Source organism: Lissotriton vulgaris, chromosome 4_1 (assembly GCF_964263255.1).
Source record: "Lissotriton vulgaris chromosome 4_1, aLisVul1.2, whole genome shotgun sequence".
In the NCBI taxonomy this organism is placed as follows: Eukaryota; Metazoa; Chordata; class Amphibia; order Caudata; family Salamandridae; genus Lissotriton; species Lissotriton vulgaris.
Window position 1 is genome coordinate 133,933,666 of NC_141691.1, and position 18,622 is coordinate 133,952,287.

Below are 18,622 nucleotides of genomic sequence, written 5' to 3' on the forward strand. Positions count from 1 at the left end.
TCTAATTTGGAGATCAAGCTGTGGGCTCCTGAGAAGGTTTATGCCCTAGTCATGGGGTGAAGTGAGCCCCCATATCAGAAAAATCTAAGGAGCAGATGAAATTAGGCGAGGGAGGGCATTCTGAGCAGGTAACCGGTTACGTAGAGAAGCGATCAAGATCCCAGTCCATGACAGTTGAAGTATCTGGCGATCAGTAAAATGCCAGAGTGGACTGCAGGTAGTGAGAGAGGAAGTCAATAAAGGTAGTTGAACATGCACATTTGGGCAGGTGTAGCTGTACCCTAGAGCAAATCTAGAGACTATTATGTACCTCTTGAATGTCACACCAGACCCCTTGGCTATGTAAAAGTGAGTGTAAATCTGGAATGAATGACATTTGTGAAGCCACACCAGCCTAAAAAGAGATGGTGGGACAAAGACTCAATCACGTGAATCTTTTGAAATAGGAGTTTATCATACATCATGTTTTTTTGGCAGTTTTTAGAACCTCCCTTCTCTTAGTCCATTGGGATTCAATCGTAAGACCTGCAGTGGTGGAGCGTGTAAACAATGAATAGAAACAAAGAGGAGCCCTTTAAAACCAAAAGGATTAGGGCACTATCTAGTAGAAGTAGGTAAGTATCCTTTGGTTTTTATAACGACCAGTCAGTGACCAGTCCTCTATATCTTTCACACTAAAATAATCTAGGCCCACCATTCATGCCTCATCACACTTGAAAAAAATTTACCAACCGACTCCCACAAAATTACATTGACTGTCAAAGTTCTACAAATATAAATCGATTTATTGATAAAATATAGAAGTTAAAAAGTACAAATAAAATCAAGGGGAACCCTGTATCAAACAAATACCATACATCATAGTGTCACATCGGAAATATACATTTAAACTCTGATATCGATTTATTTAAAGGGATACGGAGCACAGGAGTATGAAGGGTTGGTGGAAGTTCAGGCGATAGTTGATGTATGCTGGACCTTGATCGTGCAGGGCCTTCTAGTCAGTTCTGTCAGCATCTTGAATTGGCATATTTTCTGGATGGGGAGCCAGTTGAGGTTCCTGGGGTGAGGGGTGATGTGTGTCCGTTTGGGGATGTCGAGAATGAGTCTGGCGGCTGAGTTCTGTGTCGTCTGGAGTCTCTTCAGGAGTTGGGTGGTAAGTCCTGCGTAGAGTCTGTTGCTGGTGTCCAGACTAGGGCCTAAGTGACAGCTTTCCTGGTGTCAATGGGGAGCCACTTGAAGATCTTTCGTAGCATGCAAAGGGTGTGTAAGTGGAAGCAGGCAGAGGCGACTGCATGCATCTGGTGTTTCATAGAGAGTTGATCAAGTGTGTTTTTGGAAAAAGAATGTTATCACCACTTTTTGTGAAACAAAGCCAAGTCCACCATGTATGTATCTTAACGGTTTTAGTGTTTTTCTAATCCACCAGGATGGTTTTGATGCCAAGGGCTATAAAAAGGTCTTGTTGTTGTAGTTTAATGTAGAGGTTGGAGGTTTTGTGAATATTCCTAAAGCAAATATCTGTAGTTTAGGTCTAAGTGTATGTGGAAAATGTCTTTTTTGTAGCTTTCAATTTCATTCCATAATGATTTTATATGTGCACAATGATAAAACTCACGTTGGAGTGTGTGTGTTTCTTTTTCACAACTCCTGCTTTTGTTCGAATCTAAAAGGCCCAAGTTGAAGAGTTTTTCCTGGTTCAACAATGCATCTTGGGTTGCCCATAATTTGGATTGAGCAAGAGCGGTTGTAATTCTAGCCATAAAGGGTGAATTCCATTTGTTGATTAGTTTTCTAGCGATTGACGATTCATTAGGGGACAGAAGTTTGTATACCTTAAAGCAGGGGTCTCCAACCTTTTCTATAGTAAGAGCTATTTTGTTCAGTGAAAGAATCCAGAGCTGCTAATATTATTTGTGTTGTATTTGTGGATTTATCAGGCAAGATTACCCTACTGGCCGCCCTGTACTAGATTACAAATAGCGTCCCCATCAGTTCTTCAGACAGGGCTGTGAGCAGTAATGTAAAAAGCTTTATCAATATATAATGTCTGTTTATGGGTACTACATAAAGGCCACTGCCCCTTGCACCAAGGTAATATTAGTAATATGTCTCCCACAATTTATCCTTCTGCTTTAAATATATTTTAGAAATCCAACAGTTTTTCTCCAAACATCAGCTTATGAGTTCCGGAAATGCACACAATCTTGTGTTGAATATACGCGTTTCAATTTTAATATTCATGTAATAATTCAATCAAAAAGCTTCTAATTTAATAGGCTGTGCTACACAAAGGAGAGCTAATCACAAGGAGCTGGAGCTACTAGTACCTCATGAGCTACCTCTTGGAGAAGCGCTGCTTTAGTAGCTGTATATATCTAGAGATAGAAAGCCTGTTGATGGGAGTCGTCGGTAGGTCAGGGAGGAGCAACCAACCACATTTACTCATCACTACTTTGAGTTTTTAAAAAACGGTAAAAGTCCAGATTAACTAGTTTGTTTGCTTTAAAGATCTGCAAAAGTGAGGTGATTCTCTCTTGTACCCAGGTCTTTGACTAGCCTTATTTGTCTTTCTACCTATTCTGACCACAAGTGCTTTACCAGTTTATTGTGATGTCACGATTATGCCAAAGCAAGGGGCATTAGGATTTATTCATTCTGTACTCCAGCTTACGATCTAGTTTCTTGAGTGCATGGTACAGTATTACTTATGATGGTTTGTGAGTGTTCTACATTGATGTGTTTTATTGTTGCCACTGCATGTTCATTTTGTGAAACTCTGAGCATTGGAATATAGCCTCCACCAATGAAGATCTCAAAAACAAGAGCCTATTTGGCAATTTTTGTATGTGGTCATGCAGCCACAACTGCTTTCTAACTAAACCACACGTGCACCAGGCTCACCTTGTCTTGTTTTCTTCTGTTTTCATTGTCAGGATGAAGGTGAAGAAGCTGCCCATGATTCTTGCTCTGCACTTAAAAAGGTTTAAGTACATGGACCAGCTGCACCGATATACCAAACTGTCCTACCGCGTGGTCTTCCCGCTGGAGCTCCGTCTTTTCAACACTTCAGGGGATGCCACGAACCCGGACCGAATGTACGACCTTGTGGCAGTGGTTGTTCACTGTGGCAGGTAAGCTCCATATGCTGCATCACTCTCTCTTCCCTCCGTATGCCTATAGATTGGACGGGGGTGAGGAACTTAGCAATTCCAGTTCCTTACTTCAGTGCTCAACTTTACAGCAGGTCATCAGATGGTGTAAATTGTGCGTAAAGATGGAGCTGTGCGTCCTTCAAACAATATGATAAGCGTGACCAATATGTGGCTTTGTGAATGGTTGAGCAGAAGCCACAGCCAGATGCCCCTGAACTAATTATATCCTGTATTTTCTCCTGCAGTGGTCCAAACCGAGGGCACTACATCACCATCGTAAAGAGTCATGGCTTCTGGCTGCTCTTTGATGACGACATTGTAGAGGTAGGTTAGTACTTGCTGTAAGAATAAGAATCCAACATCGTCCGTGAATTCACGCCAACCTGTTTCGAGGCACTTAGTCCACACATTGTGTTGTTGTTCGAGGGGTGAAGGGAATGGGAAAGCGATGGTGTGGCAAGAAACCTACTGCATGTGTTTCCCTCCCCCGAGAGGACTTCTTTCAGTGCTGAGTCAAATGCCTGTGCCATAGTTTCAACACTATTTCGTTATGGTATGATTGCGCGCTCAGTCATAGGCCACGTTGACTCCTCCGAAACTGCTTGGACTCGCATGTTAAATCCAACATGCCTGTTGTTGATGATACACCTCTGGCCCAGCATGCCTGATTATGTTTGACTTTCAAACCTCATGCATGGTTCTTCTCAAAGGAGCTCCAATCCCTTGTTGACAGCGTTTTATGATGGTAAGTTAACTAAAGTTTGAAGGGCCTCTTTATGGCCAGATGCACAGCTAGCACAGGTAATTCCCAAAACTATCATTTCTACTCGCAAATACCTAATTGCATGCCCTTATGTACACAGGCAGACGCTGGCCAGGATATCACCTGTAATGAATTGATGCTTTAAATTGGAGATTAGAGGGGTCTTGGGCCTAATTATTAGAGAGTGAATTGTTGCAAAGGCAAGCACTTCTTTATGTTGCATTTTTCTGTACGGCGCACACCTGCAATTAGTATGCCTTTCCACACGTTTGTAACTATGTTGTATTCAATGTGTGTTGTGGGGGTTCTGCTTAAATGTTTAGAGGGGTGCATAAGTGGTCATTTTAGAAGGTTGGGTGGCAATATCTTACTCATTGAGCTGTGAGTGTATAATAGCCTCTCACACGATTGCAGGTGCATTTGCTGAAGCTTAGAGAAGCAGACGTGCTGTGATGTGGGCAGTACCATGTGGGTTATAAAGAGCTGAGAGCAGCGTAGCATGGCAGGCTAGGACAGTTCCCCTAGCCACGGACAAAGTAGAAAGAAGCTCTCAGACGCAGAGGTAAACATCCTAGAAGTGTGTGAAATGCTGCAGGAAATCCTGTTTGTGTGGCTCAAAAGCTAAAGCAGAAAGGGGTTATGAAGCAAAACCTTGTCATTATGTAGGGAAACACTCACTGTACCAGGGATGTCACCTGTGCACCCTGATAAGGACGTGGACCCTGTGCAAACGAGAAGCTGACAGGCCATCTATGAGATGCATCCCAATCAATCAATCATTCCTTGTAAAGCTCAGCTTATCACCCTAGAGGGTATCCAGGCGCTAGGTCGCTGGGCTCAGCCAAAAAACCAGGTCAAAAAGCCAGGTCTTGAGTCTCTTGCTGAAGTCTTGTCAGCTAGGGTGATGTTCGGAGAATGAAATGGGACGGCGTTGCAGGACTTGGTGATGAGGTGCTAGAAGAACCATCCTCCGCTATGACCATGGCAGATGTGTGGTGCCTGTGTGAGGGCGAGGGAGGCGGAGCAAAGGTTTCTGGATGGTTGGTGGAAGTTCAGGTGGTGGTTCATGTATGCTGGTCCTTGGTCGTGGCTGGCTTTGTAGGAGAGTGTCAGTAACTGAAATTGGAATTTTTTCTGGGCGGGGAGGCAGTGGCGGTCTCTCAGGTGCTGGGTGATGTCAGTCCGTTTGGTCAGGTTGAGGATCACTCTGGGTTCTGTATGTTCTGGAGTCTTCTCATGAGTTCGGTGGTGGTTCCTGCGTACGGTGTTTTGCTGAAGTCCAGCCGGCTGGAGATCAAGGCAACAATTATAAACCGGATCACCAGAAGTAATCCGAGGTAGTATAAGGAGTGACACCCAGTGATGCCTCACCGAACGATAATATAGCAGGAAAATGCCAAATGCCTAGACGTACATCTTTTATAAAGTAATGTGTGTAACTTGACTTGTAAGCAATGGCTGACTCAATTAATGGTCAGTGGAAATACAATGCAATCCTGCTATTGACCTGTGCACTGTATCGTAGAACACATTGAATGATGGGTCACATGCAGCATCCAATGGGTGAAGCTGTGAGTGATTGTTACTGCCAGCAGGTGGCACTGTACATGTGTACTCTTCAGTTTGAGGTGATTATGTGCTTCTCGGATTGCAGCGCGCTCTATGCTGATATGTCTGAGTTTGTGACTGCACAGTTAATGTATGAAATGACGTATACTCAAATGTCACTAACCACCTATTACCTTTCGCTGCCCCTGTTGCGAGAATATGACAACTTGAATGTACCTGCCATAGCTAATGATGGTGATAAAGCTTGCAGTACACCCGGTCTACCTCAGATGCGGTAGAGGGCTTGACCCTTAAGAGCTGCATCCTCGCACAGAGGCAGGCAGCATTGCTGCCCTGTGAAAGCCATAACAGCACTCCTTCTGCAGCATAGTTAGGGAGCTTTAAACGTTCATGCTGATGGTACAATAGAACAATAGGTTTGCCCTGATCATGGGGTCATAGACCAGTCTTTCACCTCTGCATTTGCTGTGTAAGGGGAAATCTAGGCTGTTAACCAGGTCAGTAGAGTAATCACAGACAGTGCACCTCCTGACAAACGAGAGAAATGCCAAGGCAGAGCACACAAACATCTGCACGTTCATCAGCTCATTGGATGAACTAATGACCACTGCTGTCATGTTGTCATTGTAAAGTCAGCCTCTTCCTGGTGTGGTCCAGGGGCTTTGTGCACCAGACCAATCACAGACTGAAGATACCTGCAGGGGAGGGTCTCAGCATCTATCCTGGAGCACCTAGGTACGGTGGGGGTGTATGCACAAGCCTACAGAGATCTGCCTGGCACAAGAAGGAGAAGGACATGGGTGTCAGGGTAATTTTTGTCCTACAATATATTTTTGTTCAACATTCACTGAAATTCCTATCACTTAGGATGCGTCATCCATTCCGGTTGTATAATTATTACTTTTTCATGTTAATACTGTTCCTGTGAGACAAAAAGTGGAAGGTAATTTTCTACTTACTTAGTATTCCTTCAATTGTGATATGTGACTCGTATCAAAATTAGTTATCTGTTCCTGTTGACCTCTGACCCATCCTGTCCATAGCTCCTAACTCCAGTCTATCAAGAAAACATTGGTGAGGGAGACTGTGTCACATCTGAGGCTGCTCCTCCACTTCTTCGCGTAGACCTCTTCCTAGTGGCTGCGTCGCGCCTACAGCGCACTGTGATCGTGCAGCGCATTACCAGTCCTCCTGTAGTGCACCCCAGCCTTCTGTAGGCATCGGATGCAGTCTCAGCCCCTGTCTGCCAATCTGCTGCATTGTGTGCATGTCTTGCTGTGACGTGTTTCAGATAGTGATGGTTATCTATATGTGGTGAAATGGCAACAGCGGTGCACTTTGAGGCACGCGGTCTCATAGCCACGTTGATTAGTTGCATGAACACCGCCGCGGCTTGGAGAACCCAAGATGACCTGCTATGGTCACAAATCATATCTTCGACTTTCATGCATTAACGACACTGTGAAATAGAGGGCGACGACTGCACGGTGGAGTATCACGAGTAGCTGCCGGCTGCACTTTTTACCGAGCACAGTTCCACACTGCGGCACCTCCTTGGGAAGGCTTCCAGAGCCTCAGTCACACAGTAATCTTAAAGCCGGATATCCTACAAGGGTGGCCATACAGAGCCTGGCATCCCAGAAGTATTTTGAGGATATGTCACTGGGAGCTACTCTACACAAATACCATTTATCACTGAAATAACAGTTGGCAGACTTGAGGATGGGGGAGAGGGGAGGTGGAACGAGACATTAAAACTTTGTCGGGATATGTATTTATGGGCACTTGTGAGCCGCAATCCTAAATACAAAGCAACAGAGCACTGTACAACAGTTGGAGTAGAGTGGAGGTGTGACCGGCTGGTGATATCATCCAGAGGGTTATCTAGGGGTGAGGTGTTATGAAGGATAGTTCTTGCCATAGCAGCGACGTTGAGGGAGCTGCTGGATCTGGGAGGGAGGGGGGTTTCACTCCTTGCAGAGTGGCACGAGAAGCTCTGCCAACTGATCTTGTTGTGTTTGTGCTGAGTTCGGATTTCATTAGTTACACGCAGGATTCTGTTAGGAAATTCTGGAATTGAGGTAATAGATGATTGTGAAGGAGCATGTAGGTCCTGCATTGATTGTAGCTTTGAACACAACTCTGACTGAGCTTTCACGTCCCAAAAGCTTCAACATATACAAAAGAATCTCAGCAAAACAGAAGTCCATAGGAAGCCTTCTCTACAATAAAACAGATGTTTGCAAAACAAGTATAAAATAATAATGTAACTAATGCAAGTGGGACCGAAGTGGGAGGGGTAATGATGTAAGGGTCACAAAACCAATACATTTCACATATCGTAAAAAACGAAATTTCATAATTCAATGCATTCGATATTTTTAAATTGAAATATACATTTTAGGAGAATTTACTTAAACAGAGTTTGTTTGTTCAGTTTCTTCACCGTCTGTGACAATCTCGTTTTGTTGTAAAACAGTGTTCTTGATAGAGCCCTCTCGGTGCCATCCTACAATACATGCTTCAGACCAACTTGGTAAAGATGGCAAGAAACCAGAATACATCAGTCCTTTTGTTAATTCACTCCATTGTCTACCTCTCGACACCAAAATCTACTTTAAAATGGCATGCATCACCCAGGAAGCCTTACTGTCAAGCTTCCCCAGCTATTCGAAAAAGAAACTTATCACAGGAGCCAGAAACAGGCCAAATGTACAATCTGGAATAATCTTGGAAATCCAAAGTAAATAAATCCAAGACTTTAAACAAGATCTTTTCATGTCTAGCTCCAAGACTCTGGAACAATCTGCCAAAGGATCGTACATTTTTTCCCAACCTCTTTTAGTAAGTGCCTGTACACCAGTTCAGTCTGCTCATACCGGAATGCCTGTCACCTTCACCCTGTTAACTTTACCTGTAGCTCCTCTTCAGCTGTTGTTGTTGTTAGTGTTTATCTAGCACTTGCCTTGTAGTAATTGTGTTTCTTTTGTTCCCCTTACCCTTGTGGCTGTTCAGTACTTTAAATACAGACATAGAAATTGCTTTGTGATTAAATAAATACGTTAATTGAAAACAAGTTGGAGTGACATTAACCACCAGGCTGTGAAATTTTGCAGCAAGTGAGACGCGCACTCTAAAATACTACACTTTCATGCCTTTTCTGCTGACATCTACAATGAATTTCCTGAGGGCATAGGCAGCCATTTGCATTAAGAGGGCTCTAAGCCGATACATTTCAAATGTGATAGTGGCAGCACCATCTCCTAATCCTGCATTGAGTGTGCAACATTCATTCACAGTTCTTCAAAAGCCTTTGAAGACTCAGTTCAAGTAAAAGATAGGTTGTCAGGATGCGATCTCCTTGCGCAGCAGCTACGTCTTCATGCCTCCCACGTCACCCCTTTCGTCTTTATTTATTTATTTTCGGAAGGTCTCTTACATTCACCTTGATGGGGAGAGGAAGATAATCACAGGTGCCCACCTTGCTCTAAGACCGGCTGCCCTAGCACCTCCCACTTCACTTTCCACAGAGGACTTACTATGAGGCTCGCTTCAGTCGCTTGTGGAAAAGAGCGGAAAGTTGTCGGGATGCGTTTGTCTCCATCCATCACTATCCCTGCACTGACCTGATCGCTCATTTTCAAGCCAATCCCTTCCTAACCTCCTCTTCCTGTCTCACTATTCTGAATGGGATGGCAATTGGTTCAGCGTGTGTAGGACCAGTCATCACCAGGGCCCCGTGCTGGGCAGTTTAGGACCCACCCATTGAACAAAATTCTCTGGGTGCATCTCTCTCCTCCTCTTTGATCAGCATGTTTCCATTCTTACACACACACCTCTGTCTCTTGGGTTCCTCTCCTGGGACCTTTTCATCAGGTACATGTAGCAGGGTCACAGTGCTGCCAAGGTCAGTTTGGTGGCCATATGAATGGTAAGGTAAACCTAGAGTACACAACAAACATGCACTACCTGATAATATCTATCTGGTACTAAGTGGGGTATGCAGTCTGGGGTGGGTTATGTTTGAGGTCTGGGCTGGCTGATGACCCTCTGACTTTGGTTTATCCACCCCAGAGCTACTGTGATATATGTTTCGGCAGCATGGGCTCAGGTTTTCTACAACTCACAACATAACTGCTTTCAGGATTACATCAATGATCGCTTTGGGCTGTTTTGCAAGGCATGTTCAAGTCTGTGGCCTTGAGCTTTTTCTGCGCTGATTTCACCCTCTGATGAAGAGTTGAGTAGATAGTGGCTCCAGATGTTTGGGGAGCGACCTGCCTGAAGGCAGGGTCAAGGGTCGCTCAGTTGCTATGTGGTGTCCTTCCACTTTTCCTACTGCCTCAAAAATGCCATTATCATTACCACTGGTCTATGCGCATTTCTTCTACCATCGGAGGCGGGTTACACTACTCTTAAGCTGAAATGACTGTAGCCAGCTGATTGTAGCTTGATGTCGTGTCTAGCTCAGACATGGGGAAAGGCAGTATGGCCTTACATGGTAGTGGCCTACGCATCTAGGAGGTCTGGCCACTATGGTCTGCTATATTTCAAAGGCTGTCTAAAGAGTACAGGGATCAGGTAAAGTTAGTGATTTGTTCATTCCAGATCCAGGGTCTTGATATCACTAGTGTTGTGTGTGATATTTCTGAGATTGGCTGTCTGATTGTAGGGTTCATCAAAAGACATCAAGTGGTGATTTTCAGCAGGCATACTTGTCCATTACTACACACTTCCTTCTGCTTAGATCAGACGGATAAGCATTTTTGTATAGCGTCAACTAGAAAGCATTGTGGACTTCAAAGTAGCTTTTATGTCGTCTTGTTTTCTCAGGTTGAAGCCACATTAGGATGGTTGTTTTTCTGTTTATATTCCATTCCCTACACATCAGCGCCCTAACTGCAGTCCTGCCTAAAGACAGCTGACAGGCGATAATGCAAAAAAGATGGAAGTTTTGTTTTCAGGTGGAACGGATGAGCAATGGACTCCTGACATGTCACCAGCCCTCCACTTGACCGAACAGGGGCAGTTAGAAAATTGTGAGATCTCGGGTTCGTCGAGGGTGAAGAAGTCTCAATCATCCATCGCACAAGTTATGCAGAACATAGAAGATATAGAAGACACCATCCCATCCGAAGCTTTCACTGGCTTCCTATTCAACTGTATCTCCTAAAGCGATAGACATACCATCTAATGAATGTAAATTTTATTGGACACCTGCTACAAGAATTAAAGGTGAAATACGGAACTGGAGAGAGTACATTAATATTTTTGTTCTATGAAATAAGTAAAACGTTAAGGAAGAAGCTGTCCAGCAGAAGTGGTGGAAACAAAACAAGAAACCAAGTTCAAAAGACCTGGGCCAGAAAATAAGAATAGCAATAGTGAGTGTGTGAGGGCAACTGCTAGGGTGTCTGTCTCAAGAGCCAGCAGCAGAGTGCCAGATTGATTGAACCCAGAAGTCCTCATCTCCCCATAATACATCACTGTGTGTGTTTTTAGGGATCCTGGAAAATCTGCAGGTGAAAAGGTTGCAATTATGTTACCTGCAGGAAGGGAAATTATTTCCTTGAATTATATTAGGAAGTGCTATGAAGTGAGTTACATAATTCACATTTTCTTTGCTATTTGTAATTTCCTCTTTGCAGCAGCTACCACTGAAATAGCAGAAATCAGGTGCTTGGTTTTTATAAATGAAAGCGCCCCATATGGAAATTTAACACAAAGCCACTTTACTAGAGACCCGTCCTATCCACATCTGTTATTGCCTGACAACATAAAACGTGATGGAATGGAGTGCTGCCCGGACGAATTTCCAGTAATTGAGATACGTGCAAATGCCTCAATCTATCACTTTTAGACTTGGCAAGATTTTATAGTTCTTTTCTTTTAACCCTGCTTGCAATTTGTCATTTGGTAAAGATTACTATTTTGCTGTTCGCGAATACATTTGACATTTTAGGTGCACTTTTCATTTTGCCAGTGATGCAGAGGATAAATTGTTTCTGACCTCAAATTGGCCGGGAGCATGCTGGACCTGCTACTTATAAATAATTCCATCCCCTTTCTAAATGCTTTGGATCTGTTTACAGGCTACAGCTAGATTTAGATAACTGCTTTTGGTCCCAAAGAAAAGTCTGGCTCTGGCATTGAATACTATAAATAAATACAGAAGGCTTCTATGTGTAATGGTTTGTAACAGCCCTGAGCAACCAGTACCAACACCGGCCAGGCTCCCGCTGCCCAGAACTTCACCAGAATTATTTATGCTTAAGCAGTCTGTGGAAATGCATCACATAAGATGAAATGTTTACATTACTTAAGCAACTTCCGAATACGAGATGTCTCACAGCAAACGTGAAAAAATACATTTGAGTCAAACTCAGCCAGTCCATGGAATGGCCTGGAGCATCCTTGTCCTATGGAGCCAGTGCATTCTTCGAGGTCTAGACCAGTCTAACTTTTGGGCTGACATTCCCGCTTTGCTGGTATCATCACCTATATACGTCACTCTTATTTTCAACACTCTTTCATGTGATACATTTAAAGATAAGACCTTTCTCTTATAAGGCTGTGAGAACGATTTCCAGTCCATCTTCGTGCCCCATGTTCCATAGTTATAAAAGTCATCTTTAAATAGCAGTGTTCCCTTAGGCAGCTCAAGCATCAGTCAATGGAATATACCTGCGGTGGACGCCAGAACAAATGGTGCTCGTCTGAACTATAAGCATCACACAGGTGTTCTAAAGCTGAAAGACCCCTACTATTAGGATAAATCAGTATCTGGTGGTATGCAGCTTGAAAGCCATTTGGCACGTTTAATTATGGATCATCAGTCAAAGGACAGGATGCACACCTGGTATTTCATGCTTTTTTAACTTTATCCATTTTTTTCATGAGTGCGTGCAGACTGGTTTTCTAGTGCCATGCCCAGAAGGCACTGAGTAGATTAACAAATGAAATGATGGGGCGTGCATCACGCCCCGCCCAATCGCACAGCTAAATTGCGCCACCTTGGCGATAATGTAATCCTCCATAATAATCCAAGTAATCTTTAAATTTCAACTCATTTAGTCAACACTTTCTCAACTTTTTGTCAACTGTTTTATCCGAATCCACACGTATAGTGTAAATGCCATTTCCCAAACTTCTAATGTTCCAGCTGTGTCCATCCGGACCTCTTGAAAGAACACGAATAGTGCAAAATTCATAAAAGGCAGCGTTTATTCAATAAAATACCCAATGCATTTCGGGCATAAATGCCCTTCTTCGGGGGTCACTGTGAATAATCAGAAAACACATAATCACCAATTATTATTTGTCATTTAACATCTTTAGTTTCTACATGATGCACAAAAGTGCTGTATTACATTGTGACCCGAGCCCATTCCCATCATGAACCCCTTTCTTTTCCATAGGAACTGGTTTCCCCTTGTCCTCGTAGCTTGCCACCATCTCAAACTCAAACATTTGCCTGATTTTAACCCTGCTTTTAGTTTTATCCTTCCACAGTCCTCAACCCTATCTGCTACCTATCATTGTGCAAGCAATACATTTCCGTTAGCTTCCCTTCTTCCTTCCGTTTCTACCCACTGTAGTTTACCAAAAACAATCAGTTTCTACTTAATTACCGTAAACAGTGCTTCACTTTTAGTCTCCACATTTTTTATACTAATTTCCCTGCATTTAAATCTGCATGCTTGTCCCCTGGCATTTCGCCCTATTTAAATATTGCATTCACATTGCTCTTCTTACACCCTCTGTCTACCACTACTTACGCAATGATCTACTCTTTGTTTTAACCTGACTGAATAGTTCACTCACCTTTCACCCCCCAAGAAAACCCACTCAACCTAACGATTATGCACATACCTTCCAAACAACGTATCAGAGCTTCATCTTCAACATACCTTCCGTGAAAATGTTAATCTCGCCATTCTCCCTCTTACTTTTAACCCATCCCTCTAACCTCCCAATTGGCCTGCTGGAATTGATTCTCCCGCCATTTCGGCGCTACTGTGATTCGCATCAGATGATAATGCTTTAAGAAACTACATTTCCCATAATACCATTCGTCGGAGTTCAAATTAACAATACGGATCACTTTCTTAATTGAAAGTATGTGCATAATCGTTACGTTGAGTGGGTTTTCTTGGGGGGTGAAAGGTGAGTGAACTATTCAGTCAGGTTAAAACAAAGAGTAGATCATTGCGTAAGTAGTGTTTATGTGTTTTCTGATTATTCACAGTGACCCCCGAAGAAGGGCATTTATGCCCGAAATGCATTGGGTATTTTATTGAATAAACGCTGCCTTTTATGAATTTTGCACTATTCGTGTTCTTTCAAGAGGTCCGGATGGACACAGCTGGAACATTAGAAGTTTGGGAAATGGCATTTACACTATACGTGTGGATTCGGATAAAACAGTTGACAAAAAGTTGAGAAAGTGTTGACTAAATGAGTTGAAATTTAAAGATTACTTGGATTATTATGGAGGATTACATTATCGCCAAGGTGGCGCAATTTAGCTGTGCGATTGGGCGGGGCGTGATGCACGCCCCATCATTTCAAACGTTTAATTATGGCTCACATTTCTCCTATCTTGGGAAACGGAAATGTTCCTACTAAAATATTATTGTTCACTTCCTGAAGGTCCAAACAAAGTGTGAGCTTTCCATTGGCTTGTCATACAGTGACGGGTGGAGGCAGCCATTCTGAGCACTATATTGGTTCAATTATACCTGCTGTCTTCATTTTCTCAAGTTCAGAAGTAACATCTTTAATTATGATTGGTATATTTCTTGCTACCTGTATTTTGGATGCAGCATCCTGCCTGTTCTCTAATACCTTTTCTCTTCCACTGAAGACCTTAGAATCTTTCCTAAGCATCGGTCTCTTTTTTTTTTCTTTCTCCCTCTACTAAAACATGTTCCTTACTATTCATGTCTAATTCATTGTGCATGTTACATGGAACTTTCCAGTCTAATATACGTAAACCATTCTTATCGACATACACTTTTCCAGTTTTCTTCCTATCTTAAACACAAATGTCAAGGTTCTCATGTATAATAGTTCATTAAAGTATAAAAAAGCTTACATTTTTATATTAAATTTGGTGGAATGTGCATATAAGTTAAGAAAACCCTAGACATCTGTAAGATCTGTCAAGCACTCTATGACATGCTGGTAGCCAAAAAACTAAAGGAACTTTTCCAGCAATGACCTGTTACTTATCATTGTAAAGTTCCAGAGAGCATCTCTTTAATACGCAGTGATGTACCATTATGCATTTTCTTATTTAGAAATCTATATAGGGTGACCTAACACGCGTGGTGGTGGAGCTCTTAAAAAGTAACAGAGAAAGGCAATGGGTTCTTACTTTTAAAAAAAGTGTTCAAATCTGAGATAGATATACTTTAGGGTTGCAGGGTATTGCCTTAGACATGGTGGCTTAAAGGTTTTTCTGAACCTATTTATGATGCAAGATAGTATTAGGGGATAATAAATATTGAGATTCGTTATACAAAACTTCCAGGAAAGCAAGCCTACTTTATTTCCCAGCCTCCATCAGGAGCCTTTGGAAGGGGAGTGTCCTCTTTTCTCTCGGCCTGGAATGGCATCACTTCGGACCAGGGGGCCTTTCAGATTATGGAAAGCACTTACACCCTCCCTTTTCATCCGGCTCTTCCCCCACTACAACCCTCACCCCCCTACACTCTCCCCCGACCCCTCTGCCTTCGTCCTTCTCCCCAGGTCACCTGGCTGTAGCAGCAAAAGGGCCAGGTATGGTGCACCCATTATTTCCTGGAGTCCAAAAAGGACAGCGGTTTGCACCCAATCCCGTACCTAAGAGAACTGAACTTCTTCCTCAAATAGTGATCGGTACTGTCAAGGTATATTTATCCTTGTTGTCTGCATCTCTCTGTCGGTCTGATCAACTCTCCCTTTCCCAATCCCCCAGAGTTAAGCGTTTTTTTAAAGGAATTGACAAACATATACCCTCCAATCCATTTTGTGGTTCAACAGTGAGACCTTTATTTACTTTTGATTTTTCTTTTGAAGACTCTGTTTGAGCCCCTGTCTAGTTGTCCCTTGAGAATATTCACTCTGAAGACAGTGTTTTTGGTGGCTGTCACTTCAGCCAGATGAGTGAGTGAGTTACAAGCTCTCAGTTCCCATCCCCCCTTTTACGTCTTTTTACCCTGGCTAGTTGGTCTTGTGAACCATGCTGCTTTCCTCCAAAGGTGGGGACTCCATTCAATCTGAGTCAGTCCATCACTCTGCCAACTCTCTACCATCTGCCCCACCCAATGAGGAGGATCGGTAGCATCAGTTGCATCCCAGGTGGGCAGTCCGCAACTATCTTGACCGCACCATAGATATAAGGCTGGATGACCACATTTCTGTTAGCTACTGTGGTGTCAAAAAGGGAAAAGCAGTGCAGAAAGATGGATCCTTGTCTGCATCAACACCTGCTATGCTTTGGCCACAAAAGACCTTCCAGAATGAGTCATGGCCCATTCTCCCAGGGCTAAGCCTGCCGCTTCTGCTCTTGCCATACGTGTTCCCATAGCAGAGATCTGCAAGGTGGCAACTTTTGCCAGGCTCTACTGCCTAGACTCTAAAGTGAACATAAAATTCTCTCCCCAGCACACGTCTATTGTTCGTAAGGTTTCCCGATTTAGGAAAACAAAATATAAATCCGAGATATATCACAGTCAGATACAAGTGTAAACACTGTTTTTCTTCTTGTCGGTGTCTTTATTCATGTAACTTTTCCACCACTGCTCCCAACAGCCAACACGTGTTTTGTCGCATCAGGGATGTTGTCCCGCGACTTTCTCAAGGCTAATTAATCTACGTATGTGATGATAATTCCGGACCACAGAGGGTTTCTATTTTGAGCGGCGTCTCACCCTGAAATTCTAGTTTCGTTATTAATGCTCCTCTTTCTTTCAAAGGTCACCAAGCTCCGTGTGATCGAATATCGATCCTTCCTGACGCCGCTTCATGTCGTCCGAGTACGGCAACAGATATATCTCTGATTTATATTTTGTTTTGCTAAATCGGGAAACCTTACGAACAATAGACGTGTGCTGGGGAGTGAATTATATGTCCATACTAGCTGAGGCTGATGCTTTGTCTGTGGAGGTTGGTGGTTCTCCACACCCTGCAGCACTGTCATAATTAATTGAGAAACTTAGATAAACTCTGTGATTCTTCCCTGTGGCGCCTCATACCTAAATCTAATACCACCTATCAAAACGGTGTAAATTAGACTCTAAAGTGAATAGAGACGGTTACTTAGTGTGATCTTTTCTACGGGATTTCTTAGTCTAACCATACTCCAATCCTCCTCTTTAGGTGGGGTATTGCTCTGTATTCTCTTCTACTGGTGAGTAATCTGCAGGTAGAAGTACCCATCAGAAGAAAAAGTTACTTAACTGCAGTAACGATCTTTCTGGTGTATACTCGGTCTACCTGCAGATTCCTCACTGACCTATTTGATAGATGTGTTCTCGGAAAGGTTAATAAGATTCCACGTCAACTTTTATGCTACTGCTCTGCTCTGTCAACATTATTACATCTCGCTCTCCCTCAAAGGCTTGGAAAAAATGGTATGAAACGGACCTTGTTGCGCCCAGGTGTACGCTATACGGCTTCAGTGATTTCACCAGAAATCACTTCCGGCGTCGATGCAAAGCCAGCGCAACCTACTGGCGGCGGGAGAGCTTGGAAGTTTCTGGATCCTGTCTGACACCTGACTTTGTTCTGCAGGTGAGGAATCTGCAGGTAGCTAGAGCATCCACCAGAAAAATTGTTACCGCAGGTAAATAATTTTTCTGCAGGTAAATATTTTTTTTTTAACTTTTATTTATTGGGATTTTCATGGTATACAAAGGTACAGTGTCAATATCCATCAAGAGACTAGGTCTCAAGTATCTCAGACTATTCAATAAAATAGATATACCATGTTTTACCTGATCAGCAGTTGCAAACATGTCTAATTTTACATGTTATCATTATACCAAGTACTTTTCTTACTGGATTGTACCAGAACTTGAAGGCTAGTGAGCATGGACCCTTTTAGTACATGTCTGTTTGCTCTGCAGTAGTGGCTCGCTACTTATTTTTTATTCTGTATTCTGTCGTCTTGCTCAGTGTAAGACTGTGAACCTCATACGGTTTGAGACTGCAAAATACCTTTTTCTTTTTTACAAAATCCTTTTAACGAGTTGATAAAGTCTTATAAAGGGGCTTTTGTGACCCTATGAGACTCTCAGATATGTAGGGGTGTGAAAGGGGCTTCTACCTGCTGTGTAATTCAGTGTAGGGTTGGGCTAGCTGTAGCGGGCATCGGGTGTATCCCCGGGATGCTGGAAGGGTGAGGCCCGGTTTTGCAGTGGTGGAGACCTGTTTCGTTACTTGGGGCCGTTGTTGGAGTGGTGCTGCAATATTGACCCCCAGTAACAAAAGCAGCAGTGCTTCACATTTGCACCCCTCACAGGTCCCAGGGGGCTGTTTCACTCAATTGTCAAGGCTGCTTTGCGTTCCCAGTTCGGCCCTGATTTAGGGAGCAATGTATCAACAGTTTGTCTGCATATACAGCTCCCAACCATGGATCAGATGCTGACGTCTCTGAGGGTAGCATCTCGTTCACTCCAGTGGGACAGCTTTCCCTTTGATAATCATGGCGGCAGGCTCAGGAGAGCAGGTGGTCTACTGGACTACTTTCTGCGATCTGTGATGTTTTCGCAAACAGGAAACGTTTTCTTTTTTGAAACAAGACCAGCCACTTTAGTGGACATGGGCTGATTTGAAAAAAATGGCTCCTATTTGGGAATGCAAATTCAAGGCCTGTGGTCTGCTGTCCCTCGCCGGCTTCCATTTCTGCATTTAAAGCCAATCAGACAAACTACAGGATCAGAAGTACCCATTTGGCTCCACTACAGGAAACCTATCAGGAAAGCTGGGACATTTTCCATGTGGGGTGGATGATTCTTGGTTCTCTCTTAACTTTGAAGGAGGTAGAGCGCCTTCCTTTGAAAGTACTTGTTTCCAAACTGGGACCTGTCGCACCGTAGAGCTCAGTTAAGACATAAAACCTCATATCATGATCAGACTACGCTCATGG

At 43.3% G+C, this 18,622-nt stretch overlaps 1 protein-coding gene across 1 annotated transcript in view; it reads left to right on the plus strand.

The window, feature by feature from the left end:
- LOC147718472 (ubiquitin carboxyl-terminal hydrolase 12-like) overlaps positions 1-18,622 on the plus strand; it is a 226,589-nt gene that overhangs the window by 194,648 nt on the left and 13,319 nt on the right. The window contains exons 7-8 of the mRNA XM_086918395.1: positions 2,937-3,134; positions 3,401-3,479. Coding sequence (XP_086774521.1) covers positions 2,937-3,134; positions 3,401-3,479 — 277 coding nt within the window. The remainder of the gene's footprint in view (positions 1-2,936; positions 3,135-3,400; positions 3,480-18,622) is intronic.